Source organism: Tachysurus fulvidraco, chromosome 1 (genome assembly GCF_022655615.1).
Source record: "Tachysurus fulvidraco isolate hzauxx_2018 chromosome 1, HZAU_PFXX_2.0, whole genome shotgun sequence".
Taxonomy (NCBI): Eukaryota; Metazoa; Chordata; class Actinopteri; order Siluriformes; family Bagridae; genus Tachysurus; species Tachysurus fulvidraco.
Window position 1 is genome coordinate 42,895,804 of NC_062518.1, and position 24,770 is coordinate 42,920,573.

Genomic DNA, 24,770 nt, shown 5'->3' on the forward strand with positions numbered 1-24,770 from the left:
CACACTCACTCACTTACACACACTCACTCACTTCCTCACGGCTGTGTGAGCCATTCTACTGATATTTTACTGAGTGCTTCTTTAATACATGAAATAATCCAATAACAATAATTTTTAAGTTGTTACGATTTATGAGATCATGTTATGTTCATCTTCTCTTTTCTAATTAAGAAACAAGAAACGTACAAACTGATAATCACGGCTACAGATATGGACGGAAGTGACCATGATCCCAACAACAAACCAAGTACAGGAACAGGAACTGTGACCATCAGCATACTTGATGTCAATGATAATATCCCTACATTGGAGAATGAATTTGTGAGTGTTTTTCTATGGATTCATTTGTTATTATAAATTCCTAAATGAAGTTACATGAAGCCGGTAAGTCTAATTGTGAAAAGCAAAACCTGAAAACCTGAATACGCAAACGCTCAATAAGTGACAATTATTTATTATTTAATTACCTATTATGGGCAGTGGTGGCTCAAGCTGCTAAGGCAGCCAAGTACTGGCAAGCTGCCACTTTTGGGCCCTTGAGCAAGGCTCCAGTGGTGCTGTATCATGGCTGACCCAGTGCTCTGGCCACAACCTCCAAAAAGATGGGATATGTCAAGAAATAATTTCACCGTTTAATTTATATGGGACAAAATAAAAGCTTCTATTCTATTTAGATGGCTGAAGGATGGTGAAGCATGGTGAAGTTTACCTTATATTGGTATAGACTATTTAAGTGAAAATTCGATGCGTTGTGATGCTTGAGCCATTAAGGTTAAATTCAGAATATAAATTTTATTTATTTGTTTGTTTGTTTGTTTGTTTTTAATATGGGACTAGTCTACAATCAGCAACAAACAAACAATCAAACCAGAGTATAAAAATCTGACAAATGGCTGAACGCTTCTTCTTGTTCTTCTTATATGTGTGTGGTGTGTGCAGTACGAAGGCAAGGTGGAGGAGAATCTCAAGAATAAGGAAGTGATCCGGATTAAAACCATAGACAAGGACCAGAAGTACACTAAGAACTGGGAAGCCGTGTACACCATCATTTCAGGAAATGAGGCCGGTTACTTCAACATCATCACAGACTTCGAATCTAATGATGGCATCCTGATGGTCACTAAGGTAAGAAAGCTCATTTTCAACGACACAACTAATGAACAATCTGATCGTCCTGGAAGCATTTATTTAACCCAACAGTCTTGAATGAATAGTTGAGGGCTTTATTGTGTATGTTAAAGACTAAATGTTTGCACAAATAACTGAATAATGGTGGCTTAAGATGTCTATGTTAAGATTGTACAATTAAAGAAATTACAGACCTCTTGTCTATTGTTCATGAGCTCCACTGTGAATCTTGTGCTTTTTGTGTTGTCATTTAACATAAATTAGCCAAAACCTCCCATTTTTTAGTTGATTAGCACTTTTGCATGCTAATGAAAAGTTTACATTTATGGCATAGAGCAGACACCCTTATCCAGACTGAGCAACTGAGGGTTAAGGGCCTTGCTCAGGGACCCAGCAGTGGCAGCTTGGTGTATCTGGGGTTCAAACCCATAATCTTCCGATCAGTAGCCCAACACCTTAACCACCGAGCTACCACAACCCTAAAAGTTGTATAGAAAGTAGCAAAATGTCCAAAGCTAACACTTGCAATGTTTTTAAGGGAGGATTTGGATATCTAAAAGATTATTTCAATCCCCTTTAATATGACTGGGGCTAAAAGAACATGCTGAGAATCATCAAGACTTAGAAATCTGCACCTAAACCTTAAAAATAAACTATTGCGTTATGATTTTTGGTTTACAACAAACTCCAAAATTGTGTGGAAATACGATGCACAAAGGTTAAGCACAAAGGTTAAGTCCAGAATAATACATCGCTGGTATTTTATCATGATAATGTTTTAAACTGTGTACAAATTGCAACACAATGCAATACAAAAAGTATTCATATTCTTAGCCGACAACAATAGCATTTAATTCGTTTTACTGTTTCTACATAAACACTTATTTTCTCTTATTATCTGAATTCATTAATATTGTTTTATCTCTTAAAGGAGCTGAACTTTGAGGAGATAAAGGAGATCAGTCTGAAAGTGGTGGTCAACAACAAGGCACCTTATCATAAGTCAGTGGTGAATGACAAGATTTTAGAATACCCCATAAAAATAAAAGTCCTGAACGTGCTTGAAGCCCCTCATTTCAGCCCTCAAATGTTAGTTGTCAGTGTCACTGAAAACACAGAACTCACTGATCTGACGAAGGTCATCGCCACCTTCAAAGCCAAAGACACTGATACGTTGTTGACGGCCACTAACGTCAGGTGAGAAATAAAAAAATATAGAAAAACTTTTGCTTTCCCTCTCATACAAATGAAGCCAGTGGTGGATTTGACCAGTGAACATATTGCATTAGTTGCAGGAACATAATCATTTTATTTATGGACTGTAGTGGTTCAATGGTAAACCTGTTAACAGCTCTGGGTTTGGTCAGAAATTGGGATTTAGATTTCATTAGGAAACGGTGCATAATGGCCTTAGCTTAATTATACTAAAGTGGCAAATGAGAAGAATAGAATTCATTCATATTTTAAATGGTGAGAGAAGAGAATTAGTAAATTTTGCATATTATAGTGGTTTACATATAAAATAAATGATTAAAATAACTTGGTCAAGGTTTTGCTCTTATTCTCTTATTTTTGAAGCATATAAGGTTACACCAGGTTACGTATGTAACCCAGTTTCCTTTCGAGGAAACTCGATGGTGACACTATGGATGGGATGTCTAGGGGAAGTTCCTTCCACCACCTCAATAGCAGAACAGAAAAGAGTCTGATGCATACCTAACTCTTACCCTGAGAGATGATGGGACCAAATGAGTAGTGCTAGTAGATCTGAATTTGAGGTAGTGTGGTAGACAACATAGAAGATCTGAGATAGCATGGTACAGCACTTGGAAGATCTGATAGAGTGTGGTAGAAAACATAGAAGATCTGAGGGAGCATGGTACCACCCTCCCAGATATCAGAAAATGTGGTACAACATTTGAGTGTGGCTGTTATTGGACATTCTGTAGTTTATAGGTGTTATTCCTATTTATTTATTGCCCTTTCTGAATTTAAAAACATTGTTCAAAAACGTTCTGAATTTTTGTTTAAAGTTATGGCTGAAAATGTTAGGTCTAAAAATTGATAGCATTGTTGTATTGTTGTAGGTATTTCAAACAAGAAGATGTTTACCAGTGGGTGAGCATTGATGAGCATACAGGCGACATCAAACTCAACAATTATCTAGACTATGAGTCGAAGGAATTGAAAAATGGAAGATACTATGTCAAAATTATAGCAGTCACTAAAGGTAAGTTAACCAGGATCAGAGTAGCCACATAGCTGGTCTTTCAGTACTTTGTGTAACATGTTGAAAATGTATTAAAGAATGACAAGGTCACACTTTATATTTATTTATATACATATTTCTCTCTTTGTATACATGTAATGTTTCCACAGAAAGAGTTAGATCCTCCTTTTACTAATGGTATAACAGACATAAACAGTTACTTCTCTTGCTTCATTTGGAGATTCAGAAACTGTCTAGAATCGTGGGGACTTATTAGGGACTTATTAGTCGTGGGGACTTACATAGGAAAGTCGTGGCCTAAAGGTTAGGGAATTTGACTCCTGTCCCTAAGGTTGTGGTTTCGAGTCTCGGGCTGGCAATACCACGACTGAGGTGCCGTTGAGCAAGGCAATAGCCCCCACCCCACCCCCCAACTGCTCCACGGGCACTGCAGCATAAAGGGCTGGCTACTGCTCTGGGTGTGTGTGTTCACTGCTGTTTGTGCATTTTGGATGGGTTAAACACAGAGAACGAATTCTGAGTATGGGTCACTATATTTAGCTGTATTTCACTTTATGTTTTTTTTTTGTTTTTGTTTTTTTTATCAATCAATCTAGAGATCAGTCCTGATGCTTGATTCAAGTCATGTGTGAGAAGTCAAAATAATGGTGAAACCTCTCAGTACTCCAACATGGAGCTGATTACACATTGCTGTTTTGTATACTATATAAATACGGCCTTATTTTCTTTATCTAACAGTATACCTACTGTATACATAGAATTTATGTGCGTGTTTACATTAAACATGAGCACATGTTTTGTTTTTCTGATAGTCAACGAAACTGAACAGAAGCAGATTCTGCAATTTATCAATGAAAGTTTTAAATCAACTTTCATTAGTTTTAAACTAAAATTGAAATCTAAACTAAAAACATAGGGAATGTTTGTGTATGAGTTGTCTCTCAGTTGAAACTGGGAATTAATGCTCATAAGATTTGAGGAGGTGGAGTTCTGTTTTATTTATTATTTTGGTGTTTTTCAAGTATGGAGTGCTACATTTTAGTCTCAGTGTATAATAAATGAATACATGAATTACATTATAAAGTCATGTATATGTGTATCACTTATAATATAATATATTAATCTCAAATATATTAATGTCTCAAAATTTTCCTTAGAATTTCCATTCAAAACTGCGACAGGAACTCTTGTGATTCAGGTGGAGAATATCAACGACAACTCTCCGATTCTGGCCAACTCGTTCGTTACTATATGTTACGGCAGCAAAGAAGTGTACGTCACCGCCAAAGATGGGGATCGTTCCCCCTACGCAGAACCTTTTAATTTCACACTGGTTACCAAGGACACAGAGAAATGGAGCTTAGGTTATCACAATGGTTAGGTTTATAACTCTTTTGCTGTGGTTTAACATTAATGCTTTAACACTAACATAAATGTAAATGCTCAATTTATAACCTTGTACTTGTTTCTCTTTTTTGTATCTCATGACTAAATTAATTCCTTTTACAGCAACAACACATATTTTGCGCAGCAAGGAGGAAAACCTGTGGCCGGAAATATACACAGTAAATCTGGTGGTCAAAGACAATGGAGGAAAGTCCTCTGAAATTCAAAAGCTTCAGTTAACCGTGTGTACATGCAAGGACCCAAACAATCCAACATGCCAATCTGCGAGACAGAGCCGCAATGCTACTGTACTGGGAGCAGACGGTGCTCTGACACTTCTGATAGGAATCCTGCTTCTCGCGGGTAAGTACCATCACCTCAGCACTTTTTATATTCTCTACTGTTCTACTCATTTTGAATATAAGTTTAAAATAATGCTCTGAGCTTAAGTAACAAAACCAGGGTTAGACCTCAAAATACAAATTTGCATGATAAATCTTTCGACAACATCCTCTTCATGCCCTTTAGCATTACAGCCACTAAGTATTCCATCCATACCTTTGTGTTTTTAGTTGCCACCTTGGTCTTTTACAATAGCCCTATATGCCTGAACTCTTCACACTCCTTCGGGTGGTCCACTTCATTCCGTTTCCCCTTCACCTCTCTTGGTGTCCATGTGAGTGTGAACTTTACACAGTTACTCCTCTCATGTCCTGTGTCCTGTATACATCCATTATCTGACTAAAAGATTCCCAGGATCCTTCTCAGCCACTTCCCGTGGAACACATTTTAGAATCTTGAAGTACTACATTGACGAGTTTCATCCTGGAGCTGTATTTTGCTGATGTCTTCAGATCAATCATAGTGATAGTGAGAGTTTATTCTCAGACTAATTTGCTTTGCTGCCTCTTTTAATGCTACTGTCTTTTCCAAGCACTGACAATATCATTGGCATAGGCAAAATCTTTTACTAGTGAATTTCCATCAGATTCCCTTCTTTGTGATGTGGGTATACTTCACAGTCCAATCAACTGCAAAGACGAAGATAAACCCAGACACTTTGTTTTAAACCATTCTTTATCTTAAACCATCAAACTGTTCCAAGATGGCGGCACGGCAGTTGCACGCAGCGGCCTCTCCGGATTCAATACGGTGCTTCTCAATAACTGAACTGTACTATACTGAGCACAACATACACACACATCATCTGTATGGACTGCACAGACCCTCACAAAACACACACACTGTTTTGCACACTTTTCTGCTGTTTTTGCACATACTGTCCAACATTTCAGCTGTTTTTGCATATATTTTACAATATCTCAGCCATTACGCACGTACTATACAACATTTCATTCATCTGCTGTTTTTTGCACAACTCTATATATAATCCAAAGGACCTGCTGCTGTTCATTCTTTTACTGCACAAAATATTGTATGAACATTTAGTATTTACACACAGTATACACACAGTATACACACAGTACAGTGTTTACACTGGTCGGTCGGCGCTGTTTCTGTTACTGTTTATTGTCTTTTGTGTATTGCATTTTTTGTACATTTTGTATTGTCTTGTAGCTTAATGTCTGCACTGTTTTTTGTCCTGCACTGTCTTGTTTGTCTTGTCCTGCACTGTTTGCACCGGGGTTGCACAGTTGCACTTCATGTGGCTAAGACTACTTACATGTCCTTAGCCCTGTCTTCGTTTTATGTAACACCCTGATCCTGGAGAAACGTTGTCTCATGTCACTGTGTACTGTAACAGCTATATATGGTGTAATGACAATAAAAGCTTCTTGACTTGACTTGACTTGACTTGACTTGACCATTCTGATGTAGAAGGGCTAAGATTGACTGTTGTCTCTGTCAGGTTTGAGCTGTGATCAATGTTAAATGTCTTTGCAGCGATTCCACTGATTTTGCTGATGTGTGAGTGTGGAACTAAATCTGATCCCCGTGAATTCCCCTTCTATGCAGAACAGAAGCTCATCGTATATAACACTGAAGGCCAAGGAGAGGATAAGGTAGTGTGTGTTATGATTCATATTAGAGTCCAAGCTCTCAAGGGAGCAGCTGTTTGATAGCACTTGTTGTAGCTATGTAACAAAAATGAAGTATGTATATCCTGAACAAGTAGGAGGAGTTTCTTTAAAGGTTAGGTTGATTTTTCTTTTGTTAGGCACAGAAGTTAAATTGTCTTCAGTCATTAATATTAAGTAAGCTTTTTTATCCTGGTCAGGGTTGCAGTGGATCCGGATATCTATAACATTAATATTGTTACCGCTGGAAATGAATAGATTATTTTCAAGCCTTAAAAATTACTTTTATTATATAGAAATAAATCGAGTGACATCTTGAACCCAATGAAATACATGAAATTGGACAACTGTTGGCTTTTCTCCATTTTCTACAATTATGATACATTCGCTTTATATATATATATATATATATATATATATATATATTTATATATATATTTATATATATAAATATACATTTCTGATTTAAAATACAATACCTTTTTTTTTTTTTAGTTTTAAGAATTTATGCATCTGTTTAAAGACCTGAGAAACTGACTGCGTCCAGTTAATTATTAAAATTCTCTTAATTATTGATTCATATATTTTTCATAGTCTCCACTCTTCCTGCATCCACTCCAACAGCTACAAGAATTAAACAAGTTATCGCCATGCTTCTTTGGTGTGTTACAGTAACCATAGCTCAGGATTGAACCAAGGACCCCGAACCTACGTAGCAGGCAAATACAACTTGAAATTGTAGGGGTGTTTACAATGAATAGGCAGCAGCACAGTGGAATTCTTCACATATAATACGTTTATATTAACTACAACTACTACAATTAATAATAATAATGATAATAACAATAACAATAAAACAATAATAATAATAACAAAAATAACAGTAATAATAATAATAATAATAATAATAATAATAATAATAATAATAATAATAATTAATACTGATAAAATATTTTTTTCTGTACTGTTTATTTTTAAATAATAAAAGTGAACAGTTTGTTTTATTCATTCATTTAGCCCAATATACAGTATATAATAAGGAAAACAAATACAATCAAGCTACATAACAATAGGAAACCAATACGGTGTGTAAAGAAATGCATTACAATACAAAACATTAATTGGCTGCTTAAAACTGAGATTTTGTCTATTGAATTCACCGGAAGAAGTGCATACAGTCACTAGTGCAGTCACTTTCCGCTGCTTTTTTTGTGATGGTAATTAAGTGATATTGCTCAGAATGTTTGAGGCTGTGTTTGACAACCTTTTGATATTCTAAGCTAACTTTAGCACTGCTCACATGGGACCTAGGTCAAAAAAGGTAACCAAATTCAGAGCAAGATATTTGCATAGAGGATTATAGGTAATTCAGAGTCGGTCTTGACAGCACTATGAAAGTCGTGCAAAAAAATGCTATGAGTGACGTAACTTACCTCATGGTTTATAGATTTTGTATTTCAGCAATGCCAAGGGAGAAGTAAGTGGAAGTCCAGAAGATAACACCCCATGCTTTAGGAAGACCTGACTTTGTTTAGAATATAGATAAATAATATAGATATATAAACTTTTGTGAAGAGTTTGTGAAATCCTTCCAACTGCTAAAATGCAGTGTTCTGTCTCTGTTTCATCAGGAACTATGTCTTGTTGCCATGCCCAAGAATGGCAGCAGCGTGAAACTGGAAGCTGAATCAGGATTTACGAACGCATATCAAACAGTTAAGTATAATCAAATTAGCAAATGGATGTTAGCATTTTTAATGAATTCTGCTTTCTTCTAATGGAGAATTGTTGAAATCCTACCAAGACGACATGCTAAAATGCAGTCTTCTATCTCCATGTCATCAGGAACTAGCACTGATGCATCAGATGCACGTGACTGGAGAAGGTGGCAGTGGCAGCAGATGGGGAGCTGGATTGGGAGCTGGATGGGGAGCTGGATGGCGAGCACATGAACACTGGAGGAAATTTGGATGGGAATCTGAAGAGGAATACATAAAGTGGCTTCGTAAACATGCTGAATATTTTAACGCAACTGGAAACAGAAGACAGTCTGAATTTTTTACAGCGAGCACCCTGGATTCCATGGCGCTATCCGAGGACTTCTTAAACGCGTACTATGCAATGGTTAGTAAATTTCTTATGGAGAACAGAACCATGAGAATGTCAGCATGTCATAAGTTTATTAATCTCACAGGGTCAGAAGTCATCTCAAAGTAGGAACAACTACGATTAAGTTGCAGTGCCAGTACTATCTTCACCTCTGCCCTACCTCTTCTCACCACAATACAGTACCAGATTTGTGAAAGACTTGCAAAGACGTGAGAGTCTGTTACCCCGCAATGCATTAAAAATATTTCATTTCAACTTCATGTGGAATGATTTGGGTGGAATAGTAAATGCATGTGTTTTTAAAGTAATCAAGAAAGGCTGTGGGGGCACGGTGGCTTAGTGGTTAGCACGTTTGCCTCACACCTCCAGGGTTGGGGGTTTGATTCCCACCTCCGCCTTGTGTGTGCGGAGTTTGCATGTTCTCCCCGTGCCTCGGGGGTTTCCTCCGGGTACTCCGGTTTTCTCCCCGGTCCAAAGACATGCATGGTAGGTTGATTGGCATCTCTGGAAAATTGTCTGTAGTGTGTGAGTGAATGAGAGTGTGTGTGTGTGTGTGCCTTGTGATGGGTTGCCACTCCGTCCAGGGTGTATCCTGCCTTGATGCCCGATGGCACCTGAGAAAGGCACAGGCTCCTCGTGACCCGAGAAGTTCAGATAAGCGGTAGAAAATGAGTGAGAGTGAGAAGAAAGACTGTGATTTACATCTAGAATATTTTCTCCAAATTTCCACCCCTGAAACATTCTTTCTGCATCCTGTCATTTAACAGAAGCCTAAAAAGTTTCATTTGGTCTAATTGGTTCAGTTATGCATCTGTCAATTCTTTAGCTGGACTGGGCTGATCTTATTCTGAGTCTAACTGTTGTTGTTAACTGTTGGGTGAATAATATGAATTAGCAGTGTTGTGCACTGTGTGTTGTTACAGAAATCGTGGGAAATTACAGACCAGGAAGCCGATACGAACCAGCTGCTGGTGTATGACGACGAAGACCTCAGCTCAGTCGCAAGCTACTTTGATGAAGACAACTACATGACTGAAGACAAAGAATTAGATTTCCTCGATGACCTCGGACCTAAGTTCAAAAGGCTCGGTGAGATATGCGGTGGCTGGTCCATGGAACTCGAGGTCAGCTCCTCTCCCACGCCTGACATAAACATCTCCTCCAGTTCACAAGTGGGCGTCAATGTGAAAGGTGCTGTTGATGTTGTTCACAATGAAGCGACCTCTGTCTCTGCATCCAGCTTCTCCTCCACCACCCAAATCACCACTACAAATTATGCAGAGAATGTTAGCAGTGGAGGCGCTACATCAGCAGCAACTGTGGGCCAAACTGTGTTCATCCAGCAGCCACCTGTCTACCTTTCCTCTACACCTATGTACGTAGTGGAGCAACAGCGTCAGCCTGCTCTTTTTCTAGCTTCTGGTCAAATCCTGAACACTCAGGATTTGACCAGAAGCTAGAAGCGGCTGCAGCAAGCAAACACCAGAGTTCTGGTGGATCCAGGAATTGGAGGCACACTGGTGCGTGGTTTCTCAGGCCGCTCTGAGCCTCAGGGCACTGTTTCTGGTACCTTTCGTGTTATGGAGAGACAACGAGTAGAGAGCACAGAGCCTGCACATGTCATGCAGAGCTCCTCACACTCCAGCATCAGAAAGAGTCAGCATATACAGATCGAAGGGCAAAGTGGAGGGAGCTTGGCTATAGGAAATGCATCAGGTTTCCCAAATCCCATTTCCGTATCTCAGAAAGATCTATTTTCTGTGCCAAATGATGGTACTCACCAAGAAGTGCGAGAGAAACGGGTTTCAGTTGTCAAGAAAAGTTTCCAATCAAGCTCCATGTCCACCTCCTAATGCTACTACAAACATTCTCACTCATTCTACAGGTATATGCCACATTTCCATTTACTCAGCATTTAACACATGCAGCCATTCGTGCTGTGATGAATATGGCAAAGAACTGAATTCCTAGAAGAAAAACTAATAAAGAGAGACTTTTTGAACATCTGTTAATGTAATTCCGAGTGAGTGCCATGAGTAAGTGACTAATCCTTTAATTTTAACTTAATTATTAAAATACAAGCCATATGCCATTTTTGAATGGTCATGGACACGGTCATGTTTTGTTTTACGTCTAGGAGTTAGAACTTTACATATTTGATTATTATACATATGTAAATATTAGCAAGCTTATAATAAGACTAGCTACAATAGTGTCGAACCTGCTGGGTCACTAATTGTTGATTTTGCAGATTGGAGTGCAGTTTTATTCCCTACCGCAACAAGCATCTTACGACTGTATAATTAACCACTAAAAATATTAGATGATTGCTGGGTTAGTCGAAAAACAGTCTGTAATTCGGTCTGTGATTCTTCTGGAGAAGAGAGAGAATACATGAAAGCACAACGGTTTTCACTTATTATGTTTTTCTACAGTAACAATGCATAACTCTAGTATTCTGTTATAGTTCTGATGTTTTGTTATTAGCATAAATTGGTGCTGCTAAGCTGTCTCTTTAAATCTATGATTTAGAGTGACTGACGCACTCTAAATCGCACGAGAATTGAACGCCCTTTGGTACGAGCAACGGTCGAAATTGTGCTGTAAGACCGATCAAAATCTCTAATACTGTGTTGGAGCAAACTGGAAGCCATCCTCTGTTTCTTCTTTTGGATTCAGAACTAGTTTTTCGACACAAGACAGGAATTTCTACTTCCCGACCTGTTTTTTTTTTTCTTTTTTGCAAATATGACTTAAATGCAAATTTCTTTTGACGTGATAATGCCATTTTGGCTCTGTCCCAGATATTAACCCTGTCAATCATTTGTCTTGTGCTCTTGTGCCTCCCTCTGCTGGACAGGTTTGGTATGTCAGGTTTGCCATAATTATTTGTACTGATTTTCGAGATATAATGGGGAAATATGTAAACAATATTAATAATATGTTGGATCATTGTTAGCCTCTAGAATATATTGAATGTGTTTTGGTACAGATTCTACAAGTATTTGGAACCTTATTTGATTGATGAACACAAAGATATTTTCCTTGGGTAGTCATAAACTGGCACACTCCTAAATTATCAAAGAGCTGCAAAGCACCTGGCGTGGAACCCAGTAGCTGAGCAAGCCTTGTCCAAAGTACAAAGTTGCATTCAGCTCAAATGTTTATGTACTTTGACCAGCAATACCCTTCGTTGTAGTAGTGGATGCCTCTGAAATGGAAGTCACAGGGTTTCAGGGAGAAGCCCAAACTCCATCCATAGGCCTTGCTGAGCAAAATTATAAACCAGGAATTAGCTGAGAGTTGATGACTGTCAAGTTGAATTTAAAGAAGTGTAGAAACTGGTTGGAATCTTCCTATCTGAACATCTGCATATGATTTACACCAATCAAAAACGTGTAGTACCTCGGCAAGCCTTCTGGTCACTTTTCTTTGCCCACTTCCATTTTACTCTGTCTTATCACACTGGCTCAAAGAACACTAAAGCAGATGCTGCTTTCCACATCCATTCTGTGAAGCCCAGAGCTGACTGAAAATCCAACACTTCCCACCTCCTGCGTATTAACATTGCTTACCGAGGAAACCAAGGTTTGCGCAAGTTCTGCTCACACCCCAATGGCACTGGTGCAACATACAGTAGCAATACATTTTCTAAGCAACCTGCCTGAATCAGAAGGTAACACCAACATTCTAGTTATTACAGATCGATTCACAAAGTCCGTTTATTCAATTCCACCCCCTACTCACTCATCCCCTTTACTCGAATTACTAACTCACGAGGCCTAGACGACTGTCATAGGGGACAAAACACCTAATATCAACCCTGTGAAAGAAACTGACTCACCATCCCTTTGTGGCAACCACATTCATGTAGGAACTTCAGTCCTAGGTACATTGAGGTCCTTCAAGATATGCAAACTAATCAAACTAGTAACTCACCGGCTGGAACTTGCCCATCATTGGTGACAAACCACTCAATCCACTTGTTCCAGGCCCCCATTCCACTATCCTGCCTCCTACCATCCCTTTCAACACTATGGGTCAGCCTGCACGCCTAGGCAGGTCCATCCTAAAATTAAGATACAAATCTGTCCGGCTTGAAGATTTTATTGAATAGGAGGTTTACGGGCCAGAGGAGCAGTACTAGCTACCAACTCATCACATGTTTGACTTTAACCTGATGTGAGAATTTCAGGGGACACGGTGGCTTAGTGGGTAGCACGTTCGCCTCACACCTCCAGGGTCGGGGTTCCCGCTTCCGCCTTGTGTGTGCGGAGTTTGCATGTTCTCCCGTGCCTCGGGGGTTTCCTCCGGGTGGTCCGGTTTCCTCCCCCGGTCCAAAGACATGCATGGTAGGTTGATTGGCATCTCTGGAAAATTGTCCGTACTGTGTGAGTGAATGAGTGTGTGTGTATGCCCTGCGATGGGTTGGCACTCCGTCCAGGGCGTTTCCTGCCTTGATGCCCGATGCCTGAGATCAGCACAGGCTCCCCGTGACCCGAGGTAGTTCGGATAAAGCGGTAGAAAATGAGTGAGAGTGAGTGAGAATTTCAAGCAAGTCTCCCTGACTGTCCCAGCTTTCAAACCCAGGGGGAGGCCCAGGAATATTTATGCTCCCAGAGTGAGCCCTTGGAAGTGGGAAATCTGACATGTGCCATGTACTACACTCCCTACAACACAAACACACTCCCACCAAGCTAGTGATTGAATATATCATGCCACATATGCTCGCACAATGAATCAAAACACTTTCATTCATTCACTACACTGTAAAGGGCTGACGGAACCAGACTCGATTCAATCTCAGAGTCAAGGCATGCCTGAATCCCTGAATCTTCACCACTAAAAAGGATCGAACCAATATGGGTGACACTCACTCACTTTCTACCGCTTATCTGAACTACCTCGGGTCACGGGGAGCCTGTGCCTATCTCAGGCGTCATCGGATATCAAGGCAGGATACACCCTGGACGGAGTGCCAACCCATCACAGGGCACACACACTCTCATACACTACGGACAATTCTCCAGAGATGCCAATCAACCTACCATGCATGTCTTTGGACCAGGGGAGGAAACTGGAGTACCCGGAGGAAACCCCAGAGGCACGGGGAGAACATGCAAACTCCACACACACAAGGCGGAGGCAGGAATCGAACCCCGACCATGGAGGTGTGAGGCAAATGTGCTACCCACTAAGCCAAAATGGGTGACACAGAGGGTCAAATGTAGCCCAGTTTAAGGCATCTCCTCCAGTATAATTTTCCATGGCCTGATTCTTACTGACTGTCAGGAAATAAATACTATTATGTAGTGATGTGGTGCCTATTGCCTGATGAGCTCAATGGTGTAGTCATACGAATGATGAAGGGTTAATTCATGACTTTGACTTTTCAAAAACGTATATCTCTCTCTCTTGCAGGGTGACTCCTTCTCTGTAGTGTCCAATGGTGTGATGAATCCACACACAGGCACCACCTACGCTCTGGATGCAAAGCTCAGAGCTCTAGCTGCAGCACTCACAACTAACACACCGACACTTACATTCACATCTTGGGCTACTTTTGTGGATTATTGTTTTGATGACAATGTTTCTAACTTTCTGCATATTCATAACCATGTTCTCTACTACTGTAAGTATTTCATGTTTTTTGTGTTTATATGTTAATTTATTTATGCATTATTTTGGTTTTGGTATTTGTTTGTTAGTTTGGTTACTTTAATCATTTCATGCTTTATAAAAAATAGTTCTTTATGCGTTTGTTTCATTGGTTATGGATGGTTGAGAGTTTAGTATGCTCTGCTTGGTTACTGATGAGAAAAGAGTAACAATTAAATAATTTAGTTCTTAGTCAGTTGATTGTCGTGCCATTTTATCTTTAATGGAAAATTCCAGACCTTCTGGCTGTGTTTCTTGAGAATTATGACACCGAATTGGTATTCGGATACGATTATGAAAGTGTTATATATCGTGTGATGTATTTGAACAGGTAATCTGGGTCGAAGCTGGTAAAACAGAGCCGCAAACTCTTCGCAGACAGAAAAGAGGTTGGATCATCCCTCCAAAACGGCTGCTTGAGAACGTGGATTATACCCAAGAAGAATATATTGCCAAAGTGGGTGTTTATAAGAAATTTATAAGACCTTAACAGTATGAATAATTATAACATGCTCTCATTAAGGTCATTGAACGTCATGGATGTCTGAATGTTAAATGATACTGAAATGAAAATTAGAGTACTTACACATCATTACATTGGTACTACGCAAAATTTTAAGTAATCTTTGTGACTTAAAAAAAGAAATTATATCTAAAAAAAGAAATTATATTATAAATTCCTTATCTCTTTTTCAAATAGACTTTAGAGTTTGAATTTTTTTTTTTTTATGTTTTTCTTTTTCAAACACTTAAAGCCTTTATCAAGGATTTGGCTTTCTTTTTACGAACACAATAATCATCGGGTAGTTTCTTTGTTTTTTTAGTCTTCGCACTGAGCACAGGTACAAAAGTCTAGAACTGGTCATACAGTAGTCTACTCGTATATTTACGGTTTATTTACATTTAGTTGACTTCCTGTAAATAATAGACAAAGGACATCCTGGAGGTTGAATTCAGGTTCATCACAATACCATTATTTTGATGTTGACAATTATACCAAAGTTTAGGATCAAAATGCCAAAGTTGATGCCAAATAACAAGATACCTCAAGATATTTCTATGATTTTATTTACAAAATAGTTCTAAATAGATATCATGACACTGGCCATGATACTATGTTGGCATTTACTTTAAATGGTATCGATGACTAATTTTGTTTGACTGTTTGTTATGACTGTATTGTATATATGAAATATTTTATATCGGAAAATCTGGCTTCAGTTGTTTGCTAAAGTAATTGTTAAATGGTACCAGTGTAATGAGAAGTATAAATCGGACCCTTTTATTCATAAAACATTGAATGCTTAAATTTAAAACAAGCAAATTCCTTTCGAGTACATGTACCTGAGGATGTCAGTTAAAGTTATTTTTCTCTTTAACTGCAGTTCTAAAAAAAACAATACATTTTTACCATACTTTCAAAATAAAAGTGCACTTAGCATATGAACGAAAAGACGTTTTACAAGTTAAGGATTTGACAAAAGGCAGCTAAGGCATTTCTGAAAGTGTTCCCGTGTGAACGCATAACTGACTTTCACATTAGACCAGCCAAAGATAAGAGCTTCCGCGGTATAATACCAACACAGAAATAGTTTTGTTTTGTTTCCTTTAGTCTGAACTTCTTATGAAGCAAACCTTCAACACGTTATACTCAGAATGAAGGAAACAACAGATTATATCATTAGTATAGTTATACATGATCAACATACCTGACTATTGGAATTTCTCAAGAACAAGTCTTCCAGAGAAGTCAGTGACTTCAAGCATGTTGTGAAGATTGTGTATCTCCATGAGTCGTCTATGGTAAGGATTTAACTTAAGTGTTGTTTCGCGTGAAAAGTAGAAAAAAATGCTTACACTCGATAGCGGCTTATTTAAAGGTTAGTTACGGCGTTTGAACATACTTTGTTGCATAGAACAGATCGTGTAACTCTTGCATCTTAAAACCCAAACTTTCTGTACAGCGTTTTTGTCAAATAACATAAGGACAATGGGTCATAACGACCAACGTTTTATACATATTCTCAAAGAACTGAGATTCAAATTGATACTTCTTGTATCTCTTTGGATATCTATCGTTCAAGCATGTCGTGAAGATTGTGTTTTTCCATGAGTCGTCTATGGTAAAAATTTAACTTAAGTGTTATGTAGCAACCCGAATGCCCAGGCAACTCAGGTGCATACAAAGAAAATCCACCACAGTAAGCATAAAATAGAAAACACATTAAACTTTAACAGAACATAAAAATAATTTGGGTCGTTCACCCTGACCGGACACAGTCCCCCAGAGCAGCCTCCTTCAGATGGTATACTCAGCAGACAAAAGATAATAGAGCTTCCTACAGGGAAGAGTAGTTTCACTGCAAACTGTATGAGCACAGCAATCTCCGCCCCATAAACCCACCACAAATCATTAATAATGCACCCTCAATATCAATACATCACACAATTAAGCACACAAAACCTGTTGGGGCTCTATCAATCCCCATCTCTGATTCCCCACAAATTGGTGGGAAGCTACCCAAGGGGTATACCCAAAGGGTACAGGAAGACACAGAAAATCAAATGTACTTAAAAAGAGAAAGGAAAAATAAAAATAAAAACAAAATCCCCTAGCCAACCATTAAACCAAATTACACAAACTTAATAATTCGAAAAGAAACAAAACACCAGCTGGCTAGGGATTTAACATACATTCACCACAGGGAGCAGTCAATTTTACAAAAAAGAAAACCCAAAAGAGAACAGCGACTAGTCATCATCCAACAACCTATAACAAAATAGGCCATTTAATTATTACCAGTCACACTCAAATAAACAAACCAAATAAAAATTAAACATACCTTAACGAAACGAAACCAACCAGCCAACTGTACGGTGGTCCCGAACATCAAACCCACATTCTAAATAAATTAAATCATTTGCATACATCACTTATAACCAAACACACAAACAAAGCAAATAAAAACAACAAAAACATACCTTGGCAAAACAAATCCACAATGATCCTGAGTTTCAAACTATCACATGCTAAAAACAGTAAAATACTTATACCGGGGGAAATATACCGGGACTAATGGTCCCACACAGCTACAAGCCACGCACCGGGCAATTGCTAACAGGACCCCAGCCGCCCTTCGCTTTCGCCTGTCCTTTAAATAAGCGTGGCTTATTGGCAATCCGTAATAGGGTTAGAGACCCCGCCCCTCTTTGTTACCTTGCTACAATCCACCCCCTGGAATTCTTGTCATTGCCCCAATGACAAAAAAAAAAAAGGAAAAATCAACAAAAACTGTTATTCACTATTAATTGACTGCTCTGCAACCACAGAACGTGGCAATCTGTAAGGGTTAGAATGACAACCAGCAGAAGTCCTACTAGACCGCCGCAAGGGACCCGGACTTTGTGACTGCTCTACCTCTTCCGTCGCAACTGAGTCAGGAACTAAAATGAGCTCATCTAGGTGATCAACATCGTCTACCTGATCTTCCACCATTACAAGAGGCCCCCAAAATGTCTCCTCCTCATCCACTGAGGAACTCAAAGCTAAATCTCCAGTACCCGGTCCAATTGGCAAATCAGATGCATCAATACTTGATTTTTGTATAGCACTCCTCAATTCCGACCGATGCACTGTCCTAACTGGGCCCTCCCCTGATACCGGTCTTACGGAGTACACGGCCTCGTGTCCACAAGGACCTCTGACCACCCTGTAAACACATGGGTCCCAAAAATACTGACTTTTATTCCTTCCCCTAACATGATTCCTCAGATACACAAGCTGTCCCTCTTGTAATCCCTTATCATTTACTCTCTCATTGTGTGGTTTATTCCGCTTCTCTGCTTTAACTTGCAACTGTTGCCTTACATGACTATGTGCTACCCTTAAACTCTCTTGATGACCCTGCACCCAGTCCTCAATGGTACCAAAACTATCCTCCATAACACCCTTCCCTAAAAGGAAATCCACTGGGAGTCTAGGGTCACATCCAAACATCAGATAATAAGGAGTCATGCCAGTCACATGATGGGCGGTGGTATTATATGCATAAACAACCTGCGAAAGATGACGGGGCCAGTGTCTCTTTTGTGCTGGTGGCAGAGTCCGCAACAGATCATGGAGGGTGCGATTAAATCTTTCGCACTGCCCGTTTCCCTGAGGGTGGTAGGGAGTGGTCCTACTCTTTTGGACACCATACATTTTACACAACTGCTGAATCACCATACTCTCGAAATTTCTCCCTTGGTCCGAATGAATTCGACTTGGTGGTCCGAAACGATGAAACCACTGCTGCACCAACATCTGAGCAACAGTACTAGCTCTCTGATCTCTGGTCGCAATAGCTTGAGTATACTTGGAGAAAACATCTGTAAAAACCAGTATATTTTCTTGACCATCACTTGCTGGCTCCAAAACTGTGAAGTCTATTGCCAAGACCTCATGCGGACCAGAGGCCTGAAGCGTACCCTGAAATGACCGAATCTTTGGTTGGACTGCCTTACTTAAAATGCATCTTTCACATTTTTGACACCACTGTTCTACTGTTTTTGTCATACCTGGCCAAAAGCACCGACTACGAACCAGCTGGAAAGTACGATCAATGCCTTGATGCCCATGGCCATCATGCACACTTTGAAGCACCTCATCCTGCAAACATCTGGGAAGCACAACCTGGAAGGTCTCTTTACACTCTCCTGGCAGTCGTATTACACGATGCAGCGCGCCTCCTTTCTCCCTTAACCGATCCCAGTGCCGCAACAACTCCTTACTCCCTGCTGACATCACATTTCGCTCTTCTGATCTAGGCTGACACCCAGAACGAAAAAACTTTAACACTGGACCAATCACTGGATCAATTTCCTGAAGCAAAGAAAGGTCCTCAACCGTCCGCCCGGCCAAGGCAACAACTTCCCTACACTCCACCTCCCTCCATGCTTCTCTGGACGAAGACTCCCCCAAAACGGGCGGAATGTCAGTCCCGGAAGCAAACCTCTCTAAATATTGCCTCGACAGGGCATCTGCATTACCATTACTACGACCTGGGCGATATCTTATAGTGAAATTAAACGACGCCAATTGAGAAGCCCATCTCTGTTCCACCGCACCCAATTTTGCAGTCTGGAGATAACTTAGTGGATTGTTGTCAGTAAAAATAGTAAAGCTACTCCCTAACAAATATTCTCGAAACTTTTCGGTTACTGCCCATTTCACTGCCAAAAGTTCGAGCTTCATGGAGCTATAATTATCCATGTTTCTTTCGGTGGGCCTCAGCCCCCGACTAGCAAACGCAATAGGACGAAGTTTTCCATTATGCTCCTGAGAAAGTACAGCTCCCAGCCCTCCATAGCTGGCATCTACCTCCAACACAAAAGACTTAGTGAAGTCAGCATAGGCCAGGACTGGGGCAGTAATCAAACGCAATTTCAGGGATTCAAAAGCATTCTCACACACTTCATTCCACTCTGACCCTAGTGGAAGCTTTGGGGTTTTACCCTTCCGTTTGGGCCCACTCATCCGATTCACCAGCTGATGCAATGGAGCAGCTAGAGAAGCAAAACCCTTAACAAAGCGACGGTAATAACTGGCAAATCCAAGAAACGATCGTAATTCAGCCAATTGTATAGGACGTTTCCACTCCCGTACCACCCTTACCTTATCGGGATCAGTTGCCACTCCCTGAGCAGACACCACGTGTCCTAGGTACTTAACCTGTTTCTGAAAAAAATTACACTGACAACTTAATCTTCAATCCTTGTCGTTCAAGTCTGGAAAACACCTCTTCCAACCGTTTCAGATGCTGACTAATAGAAGAGGAAAACACAATCACGTCGTCAAGGTAGAGCAACACTGAATGGTACCGCTGATCACCAAACATGCGCTCCATCAAGCGCTGAAAGGTGTCTGGTGCATTACAGAGGCCAAATGGCATACGATTAAATTCAAATAAGCCAAAAGGTGTACAAAAAGCTGTTTTGAACTTATCTTTCTCCGCCACTGGTACCTGGTTATAGCCACTGGCCAAATAAAGATTGGAAAACCACTTCGCACCTGACAATGCATCTAGTGACTCCTCAATTCTAGGAAGTGGATAGGCATCCTTACGGGCTTTTGCATTTAGTTGCCTATAATCAACACACAACCTGATAGTTCCATCTTTCTTAGTCACTACTACAATAGGGGAAGAGTAGGGGCTACTACTTTCCCTAACAACTTGACTATCCAACAGTTGTTTAATGTGTTTCTTTACTAAATCATACTGTGATGGAGGAAGGCAACGATAGGGCTGGCGAACAGGAATATCATCCTGTAACGGAATCTCATGAACAATCAGCTCAGTACACCCTATATCTCCCTCATCTTTAGAAAACAAATGAGAGTACTTAAGAAGAAGAGACTTTGCTTGCATGGCTTGTTCTTCAGTTAACCCTTCGAATGAAGGAAACTCCAAACGTTCTACAGTGTGGTCCATTAAGACCTGTTGAGTGGCTATAAAAGCCACACGCTCTGAGGCAGTCTGGCTGACTGAAAAGGCCACAGGGGCGGGGGCCTCCACTTCCACTGATGCCACCTGCACTGTACCGACCACTCTCCGTGGAAAAAGCCAAACGTCCAAAGAACCAACATTCGTAATAGGAGCATATAATGTACCGTACTCTGCTTGTAGGAGTGCTGGGGAGACAAGTAACCCCTCAGGGAGGGTACCTTCTTCTGGGCCCAAAGGCTCCAACAAAAATTCTGCTAAAGGAAACTGGGGACATGTCACAGGTACCATAGAAAGAGTTCCAGCAGCGATACAAACAGGCTGATCTCCTAACACCTTTACCTTAAATGCAGTTGTTGAATTAAGAACGGCCTCAGTTTTCTCACACTGCCTAAGTGCACGCCGAAACCCCGGAGTGGCTGATTGTATTAGCGGGGTCTGGAATAACCCAGCCCCATATTGATCAAAAAGACTCTGATAACATTCCCTCAGAACATTCATCCCCAAGATACCTGGGGTGATGGTCTTACGAGTTTGTAATGCTGTATGTATAGGATCTTTTACAATCAAAATACCACGCCTTGGAATGCACTGATTTAAAACATTCACGTCTAATTCCATATAACCTATATAAGGAATATCAAGCCCATTAGCAGCTTTTAAACCAAGCCACTCACACTCTTGCTTTTTTACATGAGAAAGATACTTATTAAAGAAACTCTCGGTCACAGTCGTGACCATAGAACCCGTGTCCACTAAACATGGAACATTCACATTATCCATCTTTACACCTAAAGCAGGACATTGTCCTACTAACCGATCATAAACTGAAGAATCTACACAGGAGCCCTCTACCGTTCCTCCCAGCGTATGGCTCAATACGCTGGGGGTCACTAGTTTTCCGACAGCCCAGAGGGTTCTCTAACCGGTCCCCCCCCCCATGAGTATCCAGACCAGTATCACAGTACCGAGCAATATGCCCAGGTCGGTTACATTTAATACAAATTGGTCTACCATCCGGTGCACGCTTAAATCGATTGTTCTGACCAGAAGGTTTACTAATAGCAGGAGCGAGGTGCTTTACCAACAAGTCCAACTGTGCCTGTTGTTTCAGGACTATATTCTTAAGTTCTATCAACTCTGTAGAAGACTGAACACAAAGAGCCTCACATCTAGGTGTAACATGTGTCTCTTAAGTATATGGGGTAGAGCGTACCTGCTTGTCTCGGTTAGGTTGCCCACTGGACAGCCTCCCGTCGTACTTCTAAGAGTGACATGGTCTCTCTACTTCGTACCAACCTTTTCAGCTCCCTGCGAAGCATAGAGTCACGCACATTTTCACAAAACTGATCTCTAACAACAGTCTCGGTATTGGGTATAGCACCTGGCTTACACTGCTCTACCCGTTCCATTAGAGCCAACAAGGCATGTGAAAACTCGTATAATGATTCCCCATCCCTCTGCTTTCGATCAAAAAACCTTTGCTGCCAATAAACATATGATTTTGAACATCCATACACTTCTTTTAAAACCTCAAAAATTTGTTCAGAATTTTCCCTCACTCCCTGAGGCCGATATTTAATTTCATTACGGGCCTCTCCTTCTAAATGATCCAAAAGAAAGAGAGCTTTGTCCCATTCAGACATATACCTTGACCTAATACAACTCTGAGCCTCCTCTATCCATTCTTCCACAGACAATGCCCCAACAGCTGAAAATCCAGAAAACTTTGAGCATTTACGTTCTCTGGGAAAATACACAGCTTGTTCTCTGCGTGATGAAGAAACATCCCCCCCACTAGCTTGTCCTTCCGACATTCCCACCTTGACTTGGCCCCAAGAGTCTTTGATTTTCCGACGCAAGCTGCTCCACTTGAGCACGTAGTCGTTGCAGCTCCTCTTCCATTTTGAAGGCTTGCCGAGCGACCAGACGGTGATGCAGAAGAGGAGGCTGATCTTTCTAGCCGCTGTTCTCTAACTTATAAAAAAAAATGTAAAAAACAAAAAACAAACAACTGAACTGCTCCCAAAAACACAAATCTGCAAAATAATCGCAGCCCTGCTCACAGCGCCAAAATGTAGCAACCCGAATGCCCAGGCAACTCAGGTGCATACAAAGAAAATCCACCACAGTAAGCATAAAATAGAAAACACATTAAACTTTATTTAACAGAACATAAAAATAATTTGGGTCGTTCACCCTGACCGGACACAGTCCCCCAGAGCAGCCTCCTTCAGATGGTATACTCAGCAGACAAAAGATAATAGAGCTTCCTACAGGGAAGAGTAGTTTCACTGCAAACTGTATGAGCACAGCAATCTCCGCCCCATAAACCCACCACAAGTCATTAATAATGCACCCTCAATATCAATACATCACACAATTAAGCACACAAAACCTGTTGGGGCTCTATCAATCCCCATCTCTGATTCCCCACAAATTGGTGGGAAGCTACCCAAGGGGTATACCCAAAGGGTACAGGAAGACACAGACAATCAAATGTACTTAAAAAGAGAAAGGAAAAATAAAAATAAAAACAAAATCCCCTAGCCAACCATTAAACCAAATTACACAAACTTAATAATTCGAAAAGAAACAAAACACCAGCTGGCTAGGGATTTAACATACATTCACCACAGGGAGCAGTCAATTTTACAAAAAAGAAAACCCAAAAGAGAACAGCGACTAGTCACCATCATCCAACAACCTATAACAAAATAGGCCATTTAATTATTACCAGTCACACTCAAATAAACAAACCAAATAAAAATTAAACATACCTTAACGAAACGAAACCAACCAGCCAACTGTACGGTGGTCCCGAACATCAAACCCACATTCTAAATAAATTAAATCATTTGCATACATCACTTATAACCAAACACACAAACAAAACAAATAAAAACAACAAAAACATACCTTGGCAAAACAAATCCACAATGATCCTGAGTTTCAAACTATCACATGCTAAAAACAGTAAAATACTTATACCGGGGGAAATATACCGGGACTAATGGTCCCACACAGCTACAAGCCGCGCACCGGGCAATTGCTAACAGGACCCCAGCCGCCCTTCGCTTTCGCCTGTCCTTTAAATAAGCGTGGCTTATTGGCAATCCGTAATAGGGTTAGAGACCCCGCCCCTCTTTGTTACCTTGCTACAGTTAGTTACGGTGTTTGAACATCCTTTGTTGCAAAAAACAGTGTCTTCTAAAACCCTGTTTTTAGTGTCTTCTAAAACCCTTGTTTTCTACTTAAAATGTTTTCTTGGCCGTAAGTCCAAGATGACTAAGATGTTTTTCAGTAAAATTAGATGTTTTGCCTCTTTTGACCATAAATCATAAGTTCCTAGGAAAAATAATAATAATTTCAAGCAGGAAATGTTTGTGAATAAATGGAGTCCATGAAGTGCAATTCTGTCTCTTTACAGTCAGAATAAGTCAGAAATGAGCAGTCTATTTCTGACAAAAGCACTGCAATGCTGTTTTGGTAATGAACACTGTACCTCATAGAACCACAATAAATAGTGAATCTACTAGCAGATCAAACACAGTTGTAGCTTAGCTGGTACCATAAAGGACTATTACTATTTAATATGGTGGATTTTAGGACACAGGCTTTAAATTTTCGGCTACTGTTGAAATTGATATTTGTCTACTTTGAAAGAGCAGCATTAGTACAGCAAACAGACACTAATGCTAATACCGCTGGTGTTATGCTTTTTGAAGCAAAATCTTT

General features: G+C 40.2%; 3 protein-coding genes and 1 long non-coding RNA gene across 4 annotated transcripts in view; 3 read left to right on the plus strand and 1 right to left on the minus strand.

Moving 5' to 3' along the window:
• Positions 1-10,381, plus strand: part of LOC113658428 (desmoglein-2-like) — a 17,628-nt gene extending 7,247 nt beyond the window's left edge. Inside the window, exons 6-15 of the mRNA XM_047821276.1 lie at positions 172-321; positions 940-1,125; positions 2,060-2,325; positions 3,216-3,358; positions 4,516-4,734; positions 4,868-5,107; positions 6,650-6,768; positions 8,415-8,498; positions 8,629-8,907; positions 9,816-10,381. Coding sequence (XP_047677232.1) covers positions 172-321; positions 940-1,125; positions 2,060-2,325; positions 3,216-3,358; positions 4,516-4,734; positions 4,868-5,107; positions 6,650-6,768; positions 8,415-8,498; positions 8,629-8,907; positions 9,816-10,352 — 2,223 coding nt within the window. The 3' untranslated portion in view covers positions 10,353-10,381. The remainder of the gene's footprint in view (positions 1-171; positions 322-939; positions 1,126-2,059; positions 2,326-3,215; positions 3,359-4,515; positions 4,735-4,867; positions 5,108-6,649; positions 6,769-8,414; positions 8,499-8,628; positions 8,908-9,815) is intronic.
• LOC113658408 (desmoglein-2-like) overlaps positions 1-11,707 on the plus strand; it is a 39,937-nt gene extending 28,230 nt beyond the window's left edge. The window contains exon 15 of the mRNA XM_047821271.1: positions 10,386-11,707. Coding sequence (XP_047677227.1) covers positions 10,386-10,745 — 360 coding nt within the window. The 3' untranslated portion in view covers positions 10,746-11,707. The remainder of the gene's footprint in view (positions 1-10,385) is intronic.
• A 2,613-nt stretch (positions 11,708-14,320) lies between these two features.
• The window catches only part of LOC113650575 (desmoglein-2-like), a 28,047-nt gene continuing 17,597 nt past the window's right edge, over positions 14,321-24,770 (plus strand). The window contains 2 exon segments of the mRNA XM_047821377.1: positions 14,321-14,524; positions 14,882-15,007. Of these exon segments, the coding sequence (XP_047677333.1) occupies positions 14,474-14,524; positions 14,882-15,007 (177 nt within the window). The 5' untranslated portion in view covers positions 14,321-14,473.
• On the minus strand, positions 21,197-24,176 carry LOC113649950. The gene is made up of 3 exons (XR_003442297.2): positions 23,952-24,176; positions 23,813-23,872; positions 21,197-23,739 (listed from the first exon to the last, which is right to left on the minus strand). It is a non-coding gene; the product is annotated as an uncharacterized LOC113649950 (long non-coding RNA).